This window comes from Lytechinus pictus, chromosome 7 (assembly GCF_037042905.1).
Source record: "Lytechinus pictus isolate F3 Inbred chromosome 7, Lp3.0, whole genome shotgun sequence".
Classification (NCBI taxonomy): Eukaryota; Metazoa; Echinodermata; class Echinoidea; order Temnopleuroida; family Toxopneustidae; genus Lytechinus; species Lytechinus pictus.
The window spans coordinates 14,281,590-14,301,384 of record NC_087251.1 but is presented as its reverse complement, the minus strand read 5'-3'; the positions used below and the strand labels follow the sequence as shown (position 1 = coordinate 14,301,384).

The 19,795-nt window shown below is 33.9% G+C and overlaps 1 protein-coding gene across 1 annotated transcript in view; it reads right to left on the bottom strand.

Annotated features, from left to right (window-relative positions):
- LOC129264907 (protein O-mannosyl-transferase 2-like) overlaps nt 1-19,795 on the bottom strand; it is a 35,950-nt gene that overhangs the window by 2,203 nt on the left and 13,952 nt on the right. Inside the window, exons 10-17 of the mRNA XM_064101997.1 lie at nt 17,345-17,496; nt 15,805-15,893; nt 15,133-15,209; nt 14,519-14,590; nt 13,514-13,679; nt 4,563-4,703; nt 3,921-4,029; nt 305-3,522 (exon numbers count right to left, since the gene is read on the bottom strand). Of these exons, the coding sequence (XP_063958067.1) occupies nt 3,417-3,522; nt 3,921-4,029; nt 4,563-4,703; nt 13,514-13,679; nt 14,519-14,590; nt 15,133-15,209; nt 15,805-15,893; nt 17,345-17,496 (912 nt within the window). The 3' untranslated portion in view covers nt 305-3,416. The remainder of the gene's footprint in view (nt 1-304; nt 3,523-3,920; nt 4,030-4,562; nt 4,704-13,513; nt 13,680-14,518; nt 14,591-15,132; nt 15,210-15,804; nt 15,894-17,344; nt 17,497-19,795) is intronic.

The window sequence follows — 19,795 nt, the reverse complement described above, 5'->3', positions numbered from 1 at the left end:
TTATGGTGATACCCACTCCTGAAGACGGACAATCAACCTGCCCGAAGCGTCGAGTAACCTCTCTTCATTTCAACCTGCTACTACTCAAACCATCGCTACTCAAGCCATATTCAGCTCATCTCATCTGGTTTACAGTCCTTCAGGACTTCACTCACTATCAAGAAAAGAATACCTCTAATTTCCTCTTCATCCTTTCTAGTCTTTCCATTTCAATTTTCTGCCTGTAATTCCTTTCCCCTCTTCACATTACACATAGTGAAACGTGAACGTTCTCCATGTTTTAAAATCCACCATGCAAACCTACAAAGATCACAAGAAAATGTTTGTAATCAATTGAAAATTTATGCTGCTAATCCATAATTAATATATCAATTGTAACTACATCAAAGTCATTTTTACAACTAGTGGTGGAGAAGCAGACCAGTAATCAAGTGTGGATTTGCAATTAATTGCCAGATTTGTGACTGATTTTGTGACCTGAACTTCACTTGCAATTGATTGCAACTTTCTTGCAATTCCCCATTAGTCTGTCTCAAGGCTACTTTGAGTTTTAAGCCAAACATTTTTGTTTAATAAATAATTAACATAAGTCAAGGAGCTAGGCATGATCATGAATTGTCTATAATGAATAAATACTAAATGAACTGAATACATACTATTATTCGACAAACTGTCATTTCCAACAAAAATATATACATATTCCATTCTCCCTAATGAATAATCACAATTGTTTACATACTCCATGAGTTGCTGCTATCATTAATTTATTACAGGCTGTAGAAAACTCACGCTGCTCCATTTCAGTACCGAGACAATACAAATCACTAAATTATTAAATAGATGAAATGACAAGAGACTAGAAAGACGCAGACAAATGGACTGAATTATACTTAAAATACAAACCATAATGGAAGCTGAGAGCATTGGCAAATACATAGAACTAGCACCAATTAACTATGCAATGATCTAACCAAAGAGCATCATTAAATACTTCCTTCATGATATAATGTAGGCCTACAAAGTTATTGGTTGTGTTTTCAAGACAATCACTGTGCATTATTTCTATTACATGTACTTTATCTCCAACTCGGTAACTCATCTTTGTATATTGCATCCGAGGTGCATTCCACAAAGCATCTTACAATATCAGTTACTTTTCCCTGACAAATCTGCTCTCAGTCAATCAAATGCAAGGATTTCAGTAGTTTTTAACAGTGAAAATCACTGACCATGCCCTTCATGAAATACCCCACCCTCTCCGTCATGCGATGAAAAAGACTAGTTCAATATACCCATTTTGTATTAAAATCCTTGTAGAAAGACTATAAAAATTACAGAATTTTGGAGTCAATATTTCAACCTATTTATAGAGACTTGCTGATTATGCTATAACATGCATTTTCCATAGACCCCAGCCCAAGTATGCAGGCTGGTGCGATAAAACTTGGACGTTGATGGTAAATTGGTATTTGACTAATCTAAAAGTAGAGAAGCCCTTCCCCCACCAAATGTGGAATTATGCCTATCCTTTTTTAAGCTTCAATTTATCAAATGGTTAACTTTTTTTTATTTGTGGCATGTTTAGATATTTTTTTTGGCGGGGGGTGTTAGCAAATGCTTCCTCTTTTAAGCAAGTTGTTTTACTTGTAAAACCATCCCACTCAGTCCCATCATGATGAAATCCAGGATACGTCCAACCTGATACAATGGAATACTGTATGAAAGAGGATTTCCATAAATAACAAAGCAAGCTGTATAAAGGGCACTGAAACTTGAATACATGCACCCCTTTTAAAAAGAAACACACACAAAACGAAAAGATTATCCCCAGGAGTAAAAACGCTGCATTGAAGGTCAACAAATAAAACAATCTTTTAAACAGACTTAAAGTCTGGTACAAACATGAGATACATATAGACTGTTACAGCAAAGCAAAAAAAAAAATAAATATAAAAACAAGAATCAAAGCAGGCCAAAAAAGAACACCCATAAGCACCGGTAAAATAAACTGTTTTAACTAAAAAGAATAGCAATATAATAGCATTGAAAAAAATGTAATTCAAAGACTTCAACACTGGAGATGCATAAGGACACACCCATACCCAGTCACCCACACACCCTTATGTGCAAACACATCCTTACACATACACCCACTCACACACAAATCTACTTCATGTAATGTAATGCATACAAATGAATGTGTCAATAAATATATGAAAGACTCAGAGTTGTACCCAAATGAGCTTCAATACAGGCTTCCGTACCTAACTAATAAATAAGATTCTCTTGAAAATTTACCCCCTTCTTGCTAATAAACATATACTGTTAAATATAAACTTTAGTGGCTATCTGTTTTGTAGAAAATTCAATAATAACCTGTCCAAACTTACTAATCTCTGTCAACCACACTTCTTCCATGTATCAATCACACTTCATTTGTCAACAACAGAGGCAAGCAATAATGTATTCATTTTACATCTACTCCTAAAATTATATCAATTATAAGTAAAAAAAAAAACCCTCTCTAAACAAAAACAAAGGGGAAAAGGAAAATGCACACAGATGCACACATTTGCATAAAATTGGCATAAGTAAATTAGCACAATAAACATTAGGGCCACAACACATTAACTGAAAGTTCAAAAATCTACCAAGTCTACCAAAGTAAATAAATCCTTGTTGATAAAAGCAGTCTTGATTTACAATCAAATAATAGATTATGATGGCAAAGTATCACATCTAAAACACAGATTTGTTATCATTAACATGATCAAATAACATCACAATCATCTAGCACCACCCCCGACCATCTCCCTCTCAGAGTGTTTTTCCAAGTACATCATTTGCATATTCCTTCCAGTTAGTATTTGTATCAATACATGCCTTGAGTAAGACACAATAAAGATTTACTCTAAATGATGCAAGCTTGGCACTACTCCATAAATATTCAACAAGAATTGCGTAATAACAAAAATATGCAGCATCATATCTTTTAGGTTACACTCTTGAACATTCTGAATCCAGTTTCACAAAACTTGGCATTTGTGTTCATGATCGATTTTAAATACACGAAATTCACTCAAAATGATTCAAGATTCACAAATATTGAAAATAAATTAATTTGAATCTGAACTAGATTTTGTTTTTACCAGCAGCAGTGTTGATTGGCTTGCATATGTTTTCTATATCAGAGTAGTGATCAGTAATAACAAATCTAGTGAAACCGGGTCCATATTCACGATACAAGAGGTCAATAGTACTGATCGAATGAAGATGAAGTAGTCACATCACAAGGCCATACCACAAAGATTCACAATCAATTGCAAATTTCAATCAATGGTTCTCATTGCAATGATCATAATCATTCACTACCATTTTGCAATTGATTGCAGATCTTTGTGTTACAGAACCCTATATTAGAACTCCCATGAAGAGAGCCAGAGGAGTCCAGACATTGGGCTTCCTGGTTTGTCTGCCACTGGTCCAATCATTCCATAGGAGAGAGGATGGAACAGGTAGAAACTGCAATGGTAAGATGGACACAAAAAACCAGTCAACCCAAAGAAAGGGATTACCGGTAAATAAAGAATTTTAATGTACTTCTTCCTAAAATGTCAAGATAGCCCTTGTATATCACAAAAGAGCTAATCATCCAATGCCCAATCTTTCTCTGGAGCAACCAATCTTCATGATATATTTAGACATAAATCTTGGAGATCTTACAATTCTTTGCTTAAACATCATGCATTGATATTTTTCAGTTTAGTACCAATGGGACAGTGTATTTCATAATAGCAGTATTCAATTTAATTTGATCCACACAGATTTGTGGATCACATTAAATTTTGTTCACAAAATTCAAAAGATAGTGTGCTAGCTTCCATTTTCATTTCATTAGAGAGAGCATTCATGTTATTTACCTGTGAATGATTATAGCCAGGATTATGACTACACCACTCTGATGAATGTGAGGAAAACGACCTCCTAGCTTCAGTTCTAGAACCTTCAGCACATGATCCACAAAGATCCCTGTACAAAAAATATCAATGATAAGTCCAAAAGTAAAGACTTAGTCCAGTGCTCAGTAACATTTTATTTTGTTCAGACATGGTAAGACCAAACATCTTACTAAATGCACACTAAATACTTCAGGGTTTAAAGAAAAACAGTCTGAAGATTCACATTAAATCATAATGATGTCATGACTCGTGTAATACGATGTTAATATGATTTTATTATTTTGTCATGATTCACGTTGAACAATGTTCATTTAGAAATTTGCAGTCATAAATTTTTATTTAAAAGAATTTGATATGGGTGCAACTTATGTCACCCTGCATTTTCAACATTCTCTTTCATCCCCTAATCCCATTTACTTAGTACCAAAAAATGGTGCCAAGCTCTTTGGTGCCATTTCTCAACAAACTTTGAATTCTTCATGGTTTTCATTTATTGTTCGCCTAGATGAATCAAAATTTACATCAAATGATTAATACTGCAAATGAAAAAAAATAATCAGAGGCTGCTACTTTAAAGTTCTGTAAGAAAGAACAATGACTTACCAGTGATCATACTACTGAAAAGCATCGCAGGGAAGTAATGATGAAAGTAAAGGACTCTACCCATTAAGTAGAATGGTAAGTAGTGAAGTGCCCAGCCAAGAAACAGCCAACCACATGATGGATAGACATTAGATGCAGAGTCTGAAAGAGAGAAAAAGGTTTGATGGAAATACAGTTAAGCCTGTACATGAAGACCACACAAGGGAGGCAAAAAAGGTGACACTTTATAAGCAGGTGGTTTTATGGACAAGTTTCTGTAATGGAAATTATATTGTAATATTGAGTTATATTATTTAAAAAAATTAGATATGAATCACTTTGGCAATAAGACGCACACACAAAATGGGAAAAATAGAACAATCTTCTGCACTCCATAACAGAAAGCATATTGATTTATTGCATGCCTTACAATTGACCAAAGTGATCACAACATATAATCAATCCCATCCAACTGTACGATAAATTGATGAGCTTTGTATTATAGTAGAGCGGATTAGCTCCAAAAATCACAACAATTGTGCAAATTTTGACTAAAGCATGAAACTTTCACAAGTATTAGTATATGCCATAAGATTTATTTTAAAGATGGGAGGTAAATTTATAAATGCCATTTTCGGCCGTTGCCATGGCAACGGATTAATTTCTCCAAAACAACATACATTCCCATATAAATGGTAAATAAACATGATATAGATGACCAAAATGATAATTTTCAGGCTCCCAATTGAATGCATATGAAATTTAGAAATATTCAAGATCATCAAGATAGTTCCAATTGGTCCGTTGCCATGGCAACGGCTTGTTTTTCCCCAGAAAAATAAACATTTTGGTTAAAAAAAAGTTGTAGAATATGATATATCTTTATTTTCCCCTAATTTTACAGTGCTTAACAAAGATATTTTGGTTGCTAAATGTGTAAATTACATCTCAAGCCATTGCCATGGCAACCAAATAACATCTAATTTACAAAAATACCATGGTTGTCAAGACAATGGATAGGTGGAAAATACAATTGGAATTGACTTAATCTGTATGCTTAAGTTTTGACCCCCTCATTTGAACAAAAAATACAAAATTGTTCTGCAGGAGTTCTTTATAAAGATAAAATATTATGTTGCTTTGGAAATGCTTGAATTGAATTTAAAAAGGAACAATTTTACAAAGGGCCCGTTGCCATGGAAACAGCTTATTTCCCTCTAGAAAGGTAAAAATATTGATAAAAATGTAGAATACATGTACGGTATGATCATCATTCCATTTTCCCCAATTTCAAGGTACTAATCGAGATATGTTTGTGACTTAATTTATAAATATAACATCTTAAGCCATTGCCATGGCAACCAAATAACATCTAATTTTTTTAAAAAGTGGATGATAAGGTTAAAAACAGGTGAAAGATACAATGAATATTAACTTAATGTGCATTCGTAAGGTCTGACCTACTCAACTAATTTAGGGGAAATAATACAGTCAGTGTTCTGCATGAACTAATTAAAATAATAAACATTGATGTTGCCTTGGTAATACTTGAATTTAACGATAAATATCAATGTTCCAAATGGCCTGTTGCCATAGCAACGGATCATTTACCCAAGAACAGTAGCAGTTTTGATTTTTTAAAAGGACTGTATAATCTGATTTTTCTTTCATTTCCCTTAACTTTAGGGTAAGAATAGATATGTTTGCTGTTAACATGCAAATAACATATAAATCCATTGTCATGGCAACCAAGTAACATCTAATTTGAAAAAAAAATTAACATGGTTGACATGATAATGGACAGGTGGAAACTGCAATTTATAACAATTAACTCAAGGTTTGACCCAGTCATTTAATTTTGAACAAAGATTACAATGTTTCGCATTAGTTCATTAGAATGGTGAAATTTGAGGTTGCCTTGGTAATGCTTGAAGTTAATGATAAATATCAATGTTGCAAATGGGCCGTTGCCATGGCAACAACTCTTTTTTCCCAAGAAAAGCACCAAATTTGATCGAAAAACAGTTTAAAATCTGCATTTTGTCATAAATTTCCCCTAATTTTAAGATGCAAAGCATAGATATGTTTGCTGTTGATGTACAAATAACTTCAGTCATTGCCATGACAACCAAATAACATCTAATTTCAGTGGCTTAATTTGGTTTCTATGTTTTAAGGGTGAAGTAGTACATTGGGACTAGTTACAAGGACAGCCAGTGGTCTGACGTGTCCAAAACCCTAAGACGGCTTCCAAAAATGGAGTTTGAAATGGCTGTTGATATATAAATGGACATATAGGTCATTTCCTATCAATCTGAGATATATGATTTTGGTGTCTAGACCATGGTTTCAATGGTCAAATAATACACTATCACAAGTTGAATGGACAGTCAGTTGTCCATTATATAAAAAAATCCAAGATGGCTTCCAAAAATGGAGTCTAAAATTGCTGTTGCTGCATTAAAAAAGTAGTTTGTTTGATATCCTGGAATATGTTTATGTCATGGTTAAATGGGTCAAATAATACATTAGGACAAGTAACAAGGACAGTCAGTGGTCAAGTTTGTCCAAAAATCCAAGGTGGCTTCCAAAAATGGAATAGCTCCTGTTACTAACAAATTGACATATTTCGTGTAATATATGTCAGTAAATACATCATGTACATTTGAACAAGTTACAAGGACAGTCCGTAATCTAGTGTGTCTAAACATCCAAGATGGCTTCCGACAATTGGAGTCTAATCGGAGTCTGTTACTTAAAATTTGACATAGTTCATTTAAAATCCACCAAGAAAAAAAATTGTTGATGTTCACACTTTGGTTTCAAGGTTTTAAAAATATGTTTAGACTGGTTACAATGATATCCAGTTGTCCATTTTTTCCTTAAAGGAGAATGAAACTCTTGGAGCAAGTTAGCTTTTGTGAAAGCAGAAAAATCAATGAATAAGATCAACAAAAATTTGAGTAAAATAGGACTAGCAATAGAAGAGTTATGAGCATTTGAATGTCGAGATCACTAATGCTATGGAGATCCTCCCATTGGCAATGCGACCAAGATCTATGATGTCACAGATGAACAACTCTCCCCTTTTGGACACTGAAAATATACCCCAAAACATATCTTTTTACTCATTCTAATCATATGACAAATGATTCATCAATGATATAATGTTGTGAAACCTCTGTACTTGTCCTCTCATAAAGAGAACACCTCACCTTGTGATAGACTTTATAAAAGTGAAAATATAAGTGAAATAAGTACTAAAGTAATGAGGGAGTTGTACGTGTGTGACATCACAGATCTTGGTCGCATTGCCAATGGGAGGATCTACATGGCATTAGTGATCTCAATATTCAAATGCTCATAACTTTCTTATTATCATTCAATCTTCCTCAAACTTTCAACAATATGTTTCTTTGATTTTTCTCTTTGATATGGATTCAGCTGGTTTCAAGGGTTTCATTCTCCTTTAAAATCCAAGAGGATTTTCAAAATGGCATCTAAAATGACTTATATCACTCAGAAATTATCTGAGTTCATACAACATCAACATGTGAGAAACATTTTTGGTGTCTACACTGTGGTATGAAGGGTCCACTATTACATTAGGACAAGTAACAAGGATGGTTAGTTATCAATTTTGTCCAAAGTCCAAGGTAGATTCTAAAATTACATCAATGGGTGCTGTTGCCAACTCTTACCTGCTTGCATTTTGAATGTAGGCACCAAAATTATTTCTCACAAGTGGATATTACATCCACTTCAAAGTAACAGTTGTCATTTTAGAACCAATTTATGGAAGCCATCTTGGATTTTCAGGCAAAATGGACAATTGTAACCAGTCCCAAAGTATAATTTGATCCTTGAAACCCTAGTGTAGACACCAAAATAATATCACCAGGTGTATTTTTGATGTACTATGTCCATTTTTTAGTAACATTATAACCCCCATTTTTCAAGCCATCTTTGAATTTTTTGACATAATAATGACACCCGACTGTCCTTTCAACTTGACCAAATGTACAGTATTACTTGACCCTTTAAATACTAGTGTAGACATCAAAATCATATCCCCATATTATATTATTAATGAACTATATTATGTCCATATTGAAGTACCAACAGTCAATTTAGACCCCATTTTGGAGGCCATCTTGGATTTGTTAACATACCAGTCCACTGACTGTCCTCGTAACTTGTTCTAATGCATTAAACCATGGTTTTATGATTATGGTTTAGACATCAAAATCATATTCCCCAGACAGATATTGAACAAACTATGTCCTAATGTATTATTTGACTCTTGAAAATATGGTTTAGACACCAGAATCACATCTCACAGGCGGATATAGAATGAGCTCTGCCAATTTTTAAGTAACAACAGTCAATTTTAGACCCCATTTTGTAAGCCATCTTGCGTTTTTTAACATACCAAACCACCGACTGTCCTTGTAACTTGTCCTAATGCATTACTTGACCCTTTAAAATATGGTTTAGACACCAAAATCATATTCCCCAGACAGATATTGAACAAACTATGTTTATTTGTCAGCAACATTAGACATTGTTTTATATCTTTTTTGGAAGCCATCTTGGAATTTTGGACATACAAGACCACCGACTGTCCGTGTAGCTTGTCCTTATGTATTATTCGCCTTTGAAATCATAGTTTAGACACCAAAATCATATCTCACAGGTGAATATAAAATGAGCTATTCCACTTTTAAGTATCAGCAGCCATTTTATAATTATTTTCGGAAGCCATATTGGATTTTCGGATATACTTGACTGTCGTTGTAACTTTTCCTAATATTATTAGACTCTTGAAACCAATGATTTAAAGTCAAAATCACTTCCCCTAGGCCAATATGAAATGAGCTACGTCCGCTTTAGGTATCAGCAACTATTTTAGATTCAATTTTTTGAAGCCAACTTATGTTTTTGGACATTCCAGACCACTGGCTGTCCCTGTAACTTGGCCCTATGTACTATTGATCCTTAATAACCAATGAATAAAAAACAAATTAAAGCCATTTTATCAAGTAATGGATGAGTTGTGGATTTTTAGCCTACGGCAGCCAGTGAGGGCACCATCTTGGATTTTCCTGTTACCCTGGAGTACTTAATTTTTCTTTTCAACCTTTCAACCAGTAAGGGTATTTTTAAAAATTTAAATATTTTAATAAGTCTACTTATCATGTAAAATTAGCAGTGAATAGATTATACTTCATGTTGATTAGATTCATAATTATGTTAATTTAAAAATTATCACAGTATTTCAAAATCTTCTTCGTCAAAATATGTGATGTAATTTTGAGGGGTCCAGATATGATGTATTGAGTAAAATTAATTTTTAAAAGTTGTCAGCTAGCCCAGCGAAAGAGTAAAACTTTCGAAATTTTTCATTTTTTTGTACAAAAATAAAATTTTGTAAAAGATTTTGGGTATAGTATTCGTAAAATAATCATATTTTATCCATCTCTCTTTCAGGTTCTCTTTATTTTTTTCTTGGTAATAATTTTTTTTGGGGGGAGTAGGGTTGCAGAATTTCCGGGAATTTTCTTGATGGAATCTTTTCATGGGAATAAACGAGAATTTGGTGGGAATTTTAGGAATTTTCGGCAATTTTCAAGAAATGATGGGAATTTTCAAAAAGTAAAAATTTTCTGATATATGCAGAAATTAAAATGCGTACTAGCAGATGATACTTGATAATTCTTTGTCATCAAATTTCGAGCCAAGTATTATGCTAAAACAGTCAGACAAAGCAAAATTTTAATGATTTCCATGTAAAAGTTGATTTACTGTATTTACATTGATTAGGAGCTCAAGACCATGTCAACTCCTCAGATAGACTTTTGATTTTGATTTATCAACGCCTATTATCCCCTTATATATTGATATGATGAACGGCCTTAAAGCACAAATCACACCAAGACGCTTTCTTCAAAATGGCAGCCTGCGAATACTTTGAACGAAATTGACCAGCCTCGAAATTTGAGTTTCGGGAATTTATTTGAGCCCAAAAAAGTCTGATAAGATTTTTGTAGGTCTTATTTCGATGCCATGTATAACGAAATAAGATGGTGCTTATCATTTAGCATATTTATGTTCAGCACCCTCAAATAAGGGACCAGGAAATAAAATAAACATATTATTTTTATCAAAATTTGTACTTTTAAGGGACCATTGGCAACATTGATATTTATCATTATGTTCAAGCATTACCAAATCAACATATCGTAAAAAATCATGCATAACACTTAATGTGATTTTAAAATTAAAAGAGTAGGTCAAACCTTACGCATATTAAGTTAATTTTATTGTATTTTCCACCTGTCCATTATCTTGTCAGCCATGTTATTTTTTGGTAAATTAAATGTTATTTTATTGCCATGGTAATGCCTTAAGATGTTATTTATACATTAAACAACAGAGATGTACGTGTATGTTTGGCACCCTAAATTTAGTAGAATTGAATGAAAAATAAGATTCTACAAGGTATTTTTTATCAAAGATGGTATTTTAGGGGGAATAAAATGACCCGTTGCCATGGGAACAGAACACACATTTGTAAACATTGATATCAATAAATTCAAGCATATTAAGTTAATTTTATTGTATTTTCCACCTGTCCATTATCTTGTCAGCCATGTTATTTTTGGGGTAAATTATATGTTATTTTATTGCCATGGTAATGCCTTAAGATGTTATTTATACATTAACCAACAGAGATGTACGTGTATGTTTGGCACCCTCAACTTAGTAGAATTGAATGAAAAATAAGATTCTACAAGGTATTTTTTATCAAAGATGGTATTTTAGGGGGAATAAAATGACCCGTTGCCATGGGAACAGAAAACACATTTGTAAACATTGATATCAATAAATTCAAGCATTACCAAGGCAACATCAGTTTTTATCATGCTAATGAACTCATGCGGAACACTTACTGTATTTTTTGTTCAAAACTTAATGACTGGTCAAAGTCAAACCTTATGTAGATTAAGTAAATCTTTACTTTACATTCCACCTGTCCATTATCATTACAACTGTGTTAGTTTGTATTAAAAATTATATCTTAATTGGTTGCCATGACAATGGCTGAAGATGTTATTTATTTATTAACAGCAAGCATATATATGCTTAGCTCCCTAAAATTGGGGCAAATGAAATAAAAATCAGATTTTACAATTTTTTTGTTTATCAAACATGATACTTTTCTGGGGGGAATGAGCTGTTGCCATGGCAACGGGACATTTGAAACACTGATATTTATCATTAAATTCAAGTATTACCAAGGCAACATAATTTTATTATTCTGATGAACTCATACAGAACTCTAACTGAAATTTTTGTTCGAAATTAAATGACCGGCCAAACCTTTCGTATATTGAGTTATTTGTATTTGTATTTTCCACCTGTCCAAAATCTTGTCATCCAAATCATTATTTTTTAGTATTAGATATTATCTGGTTGCCATGGCAATAGCTTCAGATGTTATTTATACATTTTGCATCAAACATATCGATGTTTAGCACACAAAGATTAGGGGAAATGCAAGAAAAATCAGATTCTACAGTCCCTTTTTTAATCAAAACTGATACTAAATGATCTGTTGCTATGGCAACAGGCCATTTTGAATATTGATATTTATTGTTGAATTCAAGTATTACCAAGGCAACATCAATGTTTATCATTCTAATTTAGTTCATGCAGAACACTGACTGTATTATTTTCCCCTAAATTAATTGAGTAGGTCAGACCTTACGAATGCACATTAAGTTAATATTCATTGTATCTTTCACCTGTTTTTAACCTTATCATCCACTTTTTTTTTAAATTTGATGTTATTTGGTTGCCATGGCAATGGCATAAGATGTTATATTTATAAAATTTAGTCACAAACATATCTCGATTAGTACCTTGAAATTAGGGAAAATGGAATGATGATCTTACTGTACATGTATTTTACATTTTTATCAATATTTTTACCTTTCTAGAGGGAAATAAGATGTTGCCATGGCAACGGGTCCTTTGCAAAATTGTTTATTTTTAAATTTAATTCAAGCTTTACCAAGGCAACATTAATTTTTATCTTTATAAAGAACTCCTGCAGAACACTTCCTGTATTTTTTGTTCAAATGAGGGGGTCAAATCTTAAGCATACAGATTAAGTCAATTCCAATCGTATTTTCCACCTGTCCATTGTCTTGTCAAACATGTTATTTTTGTAAATTAGATGTTATTTGGTTGCCATGGCAATGGCTTGAGATGTAATTTACACATTTAGCAACCAAAATATCTTCGATAAGCACTGTAAAGTTAGGGGAAATTAAAGATAAATCATATTCTACAACGTTTTTTAATCAAAATTTTTACTTTTTTGGGGAAAAACAAGCCGTTGCCATGGCAACGGACCAATTGGAACTATCTTGATGATCTTGAATATTTCTAAATTTCATATGCATTCAATTGGGAGCCTGAAAATTATCATTTTGGTCATCTATATCATGTTTAATTACCATTTACATGGGAATGCGTGTTATTTTGGAGAAATTAATCCGTTGCCATGGCAACGGTCGAAAATGGCATTTATAAATTTACCTCCCATCTTTAAAATAAATCTTACGGCATATACTAATACTTGTGAAAGTTTCATGCTTTAGTCAAAATTTGCACAATTGTTCGGCTAATCCGCTCTACTATTATTGGCCTGGGTGGTTTAAATAATAAACATTAAATAAATTACTTTTGGAATTCAATCATATAGTTTGGGAAATAGTTATTAGACCACACTAAATGGGAGCTTAGTAGAAAAGTGGTCTTATTATTATTTCCAAAACTATACATTTTTAAAGAATGCAGTTTCAAGGGGGCTGGGTCTTTTTTCATAATGAATGCTTTCTTTCTGGTTTTTTTTTTCAATAAAATATACAAGATATTATCTCTTAATACACTATTAACCATACCTTGCATCTGTTTAGAGAGCTCAAATCCCCTCTGCATCAAGAAGAGCCAAACCAATGCTGCCAGACAGAAGAGGGCTAGTACAACTAAGTTCCCCCACCAAATAATGGGATTGCCAAGGAGATACACTCTGTACTCAGTATCATTAGCACCAGAAAAACGCTGCCCCTGAAATTTTTGGGGAAAAAAAATAGTTGTGCCAAAAGTGACTTATGGGAGTTATCTCGTGGAAGAACACGAGCCTATGGTAAGTTTTAAATGGTTTATTTTATTATTATCAAAGCTGGTCTTATTTATTTACCCATGGCTTTAAGGTGATCAGAGTATAGGAAGTAAGCTACATTGTAGTCCAATGAACTATAAGGAACATCTGCATATTGTACTTTTTGCAGTTTCAATAATTCAGGCACACATTTGGCTTCCTTATTCCATTCATTTGAAACTTAAGGCAGGGTATAAAAACATTATGATGAAGCAAAACTTAATATGAGCACCACAAAAGAGATCGAAACACCATTCAAAGAACTTCTGTTCACTGGGTACCAATTCAACTTTATGTTTAATAATCAAATAGTAATTAAGATATTGGTAATGTGGACACTGATATACTTACATATTTTCAAATATTAACATTCAGTCTACATCCTGAGCTCTAAATCTGATGTTTCCTTGACCTTTTATTTATATGTTTGCACCTGTTCTATTATACCCACTTAAGCACATTTTATTTTAAATTGCTAGCCTGTAAATTTAACAAATAAAATCAAATCATTGTCTGTTTATTTGATATCTTTATACTAACTTTATAGATCAACATCATCATCATCATGATCATCATGATCATGATGATGATGATGATGTTCATCATCATCATCAGCAGCAGCAGCAGCAGCAGCAGCAGCAGCAGCATTATCATGATCATGATCATGATGATGATCATGATGATGATCATGATGATGATGATCATCATCATCATCATCATAGTCATCACCACCGATTTAACTTACCCTATAGTTAATGGGCCATTGCCAGGGTTGTGATGTCAGCTCACCCTCTTTAGGTTTGAGGTTGTTGTTACCCTGAAAAAAAAGGTCTAAAGTCATCACATTGAGCAATATTTCTGAGAGAAAGTCTTCAATGCAAGGTGAAGTGAAACAACAATACCATAGGATAAGGTAAGTCTGACAACAGGAATCCAAATGTTGTAAATTACAAAACAAGCTGAAAAATTATTATGCTAACCCCCCCCCCCCCAAAAAAAAAAAAAAACCCACTATATACGAATATCAGCTGCTTAGAAAAAAACCCTCTACTGGTAGAATGGCATGGTTACTTCCTCAATACTGAGTAATAACTCATTTACTCCAAGAATTATTTGGCCCATATACAAGCATCAGATACATGGTAAGGTGTATAAAAATAAATATATATTATATTTCTATACCGAAGGGACTACATCTTCCAGATGGGGGGGGGGGGGGATAATTTAATACATTTGCATGCCAATGACATATACTATAATGATACAAATAAATATTTCATGACACAAGTCAAAGACAACTTTATCAATCTATTTCTGCTCCCCCCCCCAAAAAAAAAAAAAAAATTATATAAAACTTACAGAGGCCATGACCAAGTGAGCTTCAATGAAAGTTTCCAGAAATGATGGCACAAACAGGCTTATATTCACATTGGGAACTGAAAAGAAAGAATGACACAAGTGTTGTATTTATTAGAAATTAAATTGAAAAGGTTAAATGCAGTAACTCCATTTTGTAAATAACGTAATCATTAGTCAATATGCAAAATATGCAAAACATGCTTTGCATCTGTTCAGAAGCTCCAGGTCCATTGACAAAGATGTTCCACAAAATAAATATGTCTAGTCATCTTTTATTTCTGGCAGAAAATGAACCACCATGAATGGTGTATAAAACACATATTTTGCAGTCATTGTCATGTGCTTGATTATAGAATAATTACCAAGATAATGGACATAAACAAACAGTACCTGAGGTGGTAATGTGAAACAGCTAGTGAAATGGGGGGGGGGGGGTGCAATGGTTTTTTTGGGGTGTGGCTTAGGGGGTTTAATATTTTCACCTAATAAGCTTTCTCAATTCCCATACTTTTTTTACCTTCCTTTTTTTTTGGGGGGGGGGTGAAGGGGGAGGGGGGAGGTAAGTCAGGGAGAGCAACCATTCACGACTACATATAAACAGATATCATTGGGATATTACAATTCAGTACATCTCTATTGAGAACAGAATGAATACTCTTACAGTAAACTCACGTTTCGTATTGGTGTGATCTTCTACATTCCATAAAGTTCTCACATCTCTTGTGTAAGGGTTGCATGTGACTTCCAGCTGTTCCCAACCCCTATAACATAGGTAGAAAGATGAAAAGCCTAATTATGATCAAATGACAGCAAACTTCCTATGATCAACTCTCTAACTTCAATGTATTAAATTCATTTCATAAAATGCACAAATAAGGTACCAACAAACTAGGCATAAAAATCACAATACTCACATTTGTACAAGAAAACATATATGGTAACATATAGAACTAATTTAGTACTAAGTAGGCCTGAGTCAAAGTTTTTCATTTTTCATTTGCATCATGCTTTGGAATATTGAAGCAATCATCCAATCAGGTAGATGTAAGATGTGGTCATCTCCTTAACTTTACACTCTATAACCTCGCAAAAAAATAATACAGTTTAATAGCAACAATCTGAAAGCAAGGACTCACCTGGCTCCACGGCATGAAAGAGGTAACTAGTAAGAGTCACACAGATCGAGGCTGGACACGCCGCGCTCATGCACTACTAGATCGACTTCACTACAACCAATCAGTACAGCCCGGTGGCCATTTCAGTACATCTCGCTGCCCGCATAGCCACAAAATAAAGCCACAAATTTTTTTCTTTGAATTCCTCAGTTGACCACAGAGTATTAATTTTTTTAGTCATGATACATGTAACTTAAGATTTGAACATATTAGGCCCAATTCCAGTATAGAGGAAAAGAGTAATTTTTTTTCTTCATATTGTCAAAATTTCAAGGAGAGATTTTAAGATGCCAGAGTTTCTTTGACACCATTTCTTCCAGACTGATTGAAAGTTTCCCTGAGATTGCAGTTTGCACCTCTCATGCCTGAATGAACCCCAAACTTCAAACATTGTTTTCTTCTTATTTTTGTAAACTCTTGCTGAATTTCTTATGCATTCAATCAAGTACTTGTGAGGGATATTGTTGATCCGCACTTTGACAAATTATTTATCAAGCTGAGGATATAGTTTTTCAAGCTCAATGAAAAATGGCAAATTCATTTTTGGTGACTTATTGTTGGTTTTCTGGTAGCAGTTCACAAATGCACACAACTTTTAAAATTTATATCTTTTCTGAATCATATCTTGCTCTCCGACATCTTCACCTCCGCACGTGCTGCACTAGCGTTAATGCCTGTGGAGTGAATTTAGCACTACTAGAATTTTCAGGTACCAGATTTCTGCCCATTTCCCCACCACTCAATCCCAGTTCGAGTAAAACCAGTGATGACTCAGGCCTACTACTAAGAAATGAAATAATTCGAAAATACAATGTAATGTAATCTTAAAATGATAATGAGTACAGAATACTAATGCTTTTTGTAGTTTGCAGAGCAAATCCCCATTCTATGAGGAGAGAAAAGAGAGACTGAGAAAGACCATGTAGGAAGTTCTTTGAGTGAGAGTGTGAGAATAAGGCAATTCTAATGAGAGGGAGAGAGAAAGAGACAGGAAGGAGAGAGAGTATGAGAGAGGGAGTGACAATCACGTTACTAACCATTTGGGAAGTGTCTTTGAGTGTGAAAATAAGGCACATCCAATGAGTTGATGAATCAGTTTGAGTTTGGTTTTGACAACTTTAACAAGGTCTCCTTCTTTACCTCCTACAATCTCGACTCTCCATACATCATTCACATCGCCTGTACCATTCTGTGGGATGATGACAATATTCAATGTATGTGATATATATTTGTCTTCTGAGTATAATCTTTAAAAAAAAATGATTATGATTATTCTAACATTTATATTTTCTCTTAATTTTATTCTTCCATTTGATACTGGCAGTTATTAAGCTCATCACTTTAAGAAATTACTTTTTTTCTTTATAAAATATCTCAGGGACCAGAGATGGTATCAAAAAAGGAGGAAATGAAATTCTTTTCCAATGGAACTTAACTCCTTATCAACTAAAAAGGAATGACCTTCTTAAGTGACTAGGAGAAGATCTGCATTGCTTTATCAACACAAAGTCTTTTGGCAATAACGCTGATCTTCCAACTAACTACTTGTACTTTAAACTACATGTACCTAATTTTCAACATGATTTTGATGTTTTGTGTGTAACAGTAACATGGGTATCCAATGGAGAAAAACATGGTTAAGTCATAGCTGATCTTATATTTTACAGACACAAGTTTTGGCACTCTCCGCATCTTAACTGTACTTGAGGAGACATTCTCTTAACCTTATAACATCCTCAATCATACTTCCACCAGTAAAAATGTATTAAATGTATTTGCTGAAATGTCTTGCCAGACGATGGCTCATCAGTCTCTGATAAGGTGGAAGTGATCTTCAGGCCACCATAGATTCAAAGGGATAGCACAACAACATTGATGTTTCTTCAGGACTTTGCTGTACCAGAAACTGAAGGCAATAACTCATGCCTTGGGCTCATAAGACCTCTTTCTGGGTAATTGAGAGCTTGTTTGGACTGTACAGATTGGGACGTTCTTTTGGATCCAACATCCCTGGATGAGGCGGCAGAAGTGGTAACTAGATATATAAAATTCTGTGAGGACATGATTGTTCCGGAAAAAACTTTCAAACAATATCCAAATAACAAACCTTGAGTAGATAAAAGTTGTAGGAAGTTTATACACGAGAAGACTGTAGAATTTCATAGTAATAACTTTGAAGCTGTTAAAATAATTCAAAGGGACTTTAAGAGACGCATTAATTCTAGGAAACAAAAGTTTGGTAAAAAGATGGAAAATAAATTCCGGGAAGGTAACCCCAAAGAAGCCTGGAGAGGTCTAAAATTGATAACAGGGTTTGATATTCCTAAGAGGAAAGGTAACATATTTGGTGAAGATGTACCAAAGTTTGTTTCTGACTTTAACAAGTTTTACTGTAGATTTGATAAAGATAAATGTGATCAAAGATTCTTTGATTTGTATGATTCTTATGCTCGAGAAATACAGGAATATATACCAAATAGCGACAGAATACTGGTTGATGTCACTAAGGTGAGGAAGGTAATGGAATCCATCAAAACAAGCAAATCAATGGGACCAGATGGCCTGTCAGGTAAACTTCTTAAGTTGTGTGCACAGCAGTTATGCCACATATTTTGTAGGTTATTCCAATGGTCTTTTGATGTTTCTCATGTACCCAATATTTGGAAATGTTCAAAAATCATTCCAATTCCAAAGGTTCCTAAGCCTACTATACTTAATGATTTCAGACCAGTTGCTCTTACGCCTGTTATAATGAAGTGTTTCGAAAAACTAGTTAAGGAAACTCTGGTTAAGCAGACTAGGGACTACCATGACCCACTTCAGTTTGCATATAGGAATAACAGATCTGTTGATGATGCTATTACCTACTTGTTACATACAATAATCAAACATCTAGAGTAGAGTAAGTCATATGTCAGAGTCTTGTACATGTATATCGATTTCTCTTCAGCCTTTAATACCATTGTACCACAGGTTTTAATAGAGAAGCTACACTCTGTAATGAAAGTTAACCCATATCTGTCATTGTGGATAGGTGATTTTATGACTAATCGGGTACAACTAGTTCAGCATGGAGAAGTAACCTCCGACAGTAACACTGAATGTAGGTGCATCGCAGGGTTGTGTTCTAAGTCCCATTCTATTTTCACTATTAACCAGTGATAGTCCAGTTAGCCCATCTTGCCATGTTTTGAAATATGCTGATGACACATGTATAGTAGGATTAATTCAGAATAATGAAGAAACAGCATACAGGAAGTGTGTTGATGATTTTGTCGAATGGTGTCAACAGACATCACTGATTCTGAATACCCAGAAAACCAAAGAGATGGTATTGGACTTTCGTAAAACTGGCTGAAGGGACAATGAGATTATCACCATAGGGGGAAGTGCAATAGAACAGGTGTCAGAGTACAAATATCTCGGTACATTGGTACAGGATACTCTGAGCTGGGATGAAAACACCAGAAAAATTCAGTCAAAAGGAA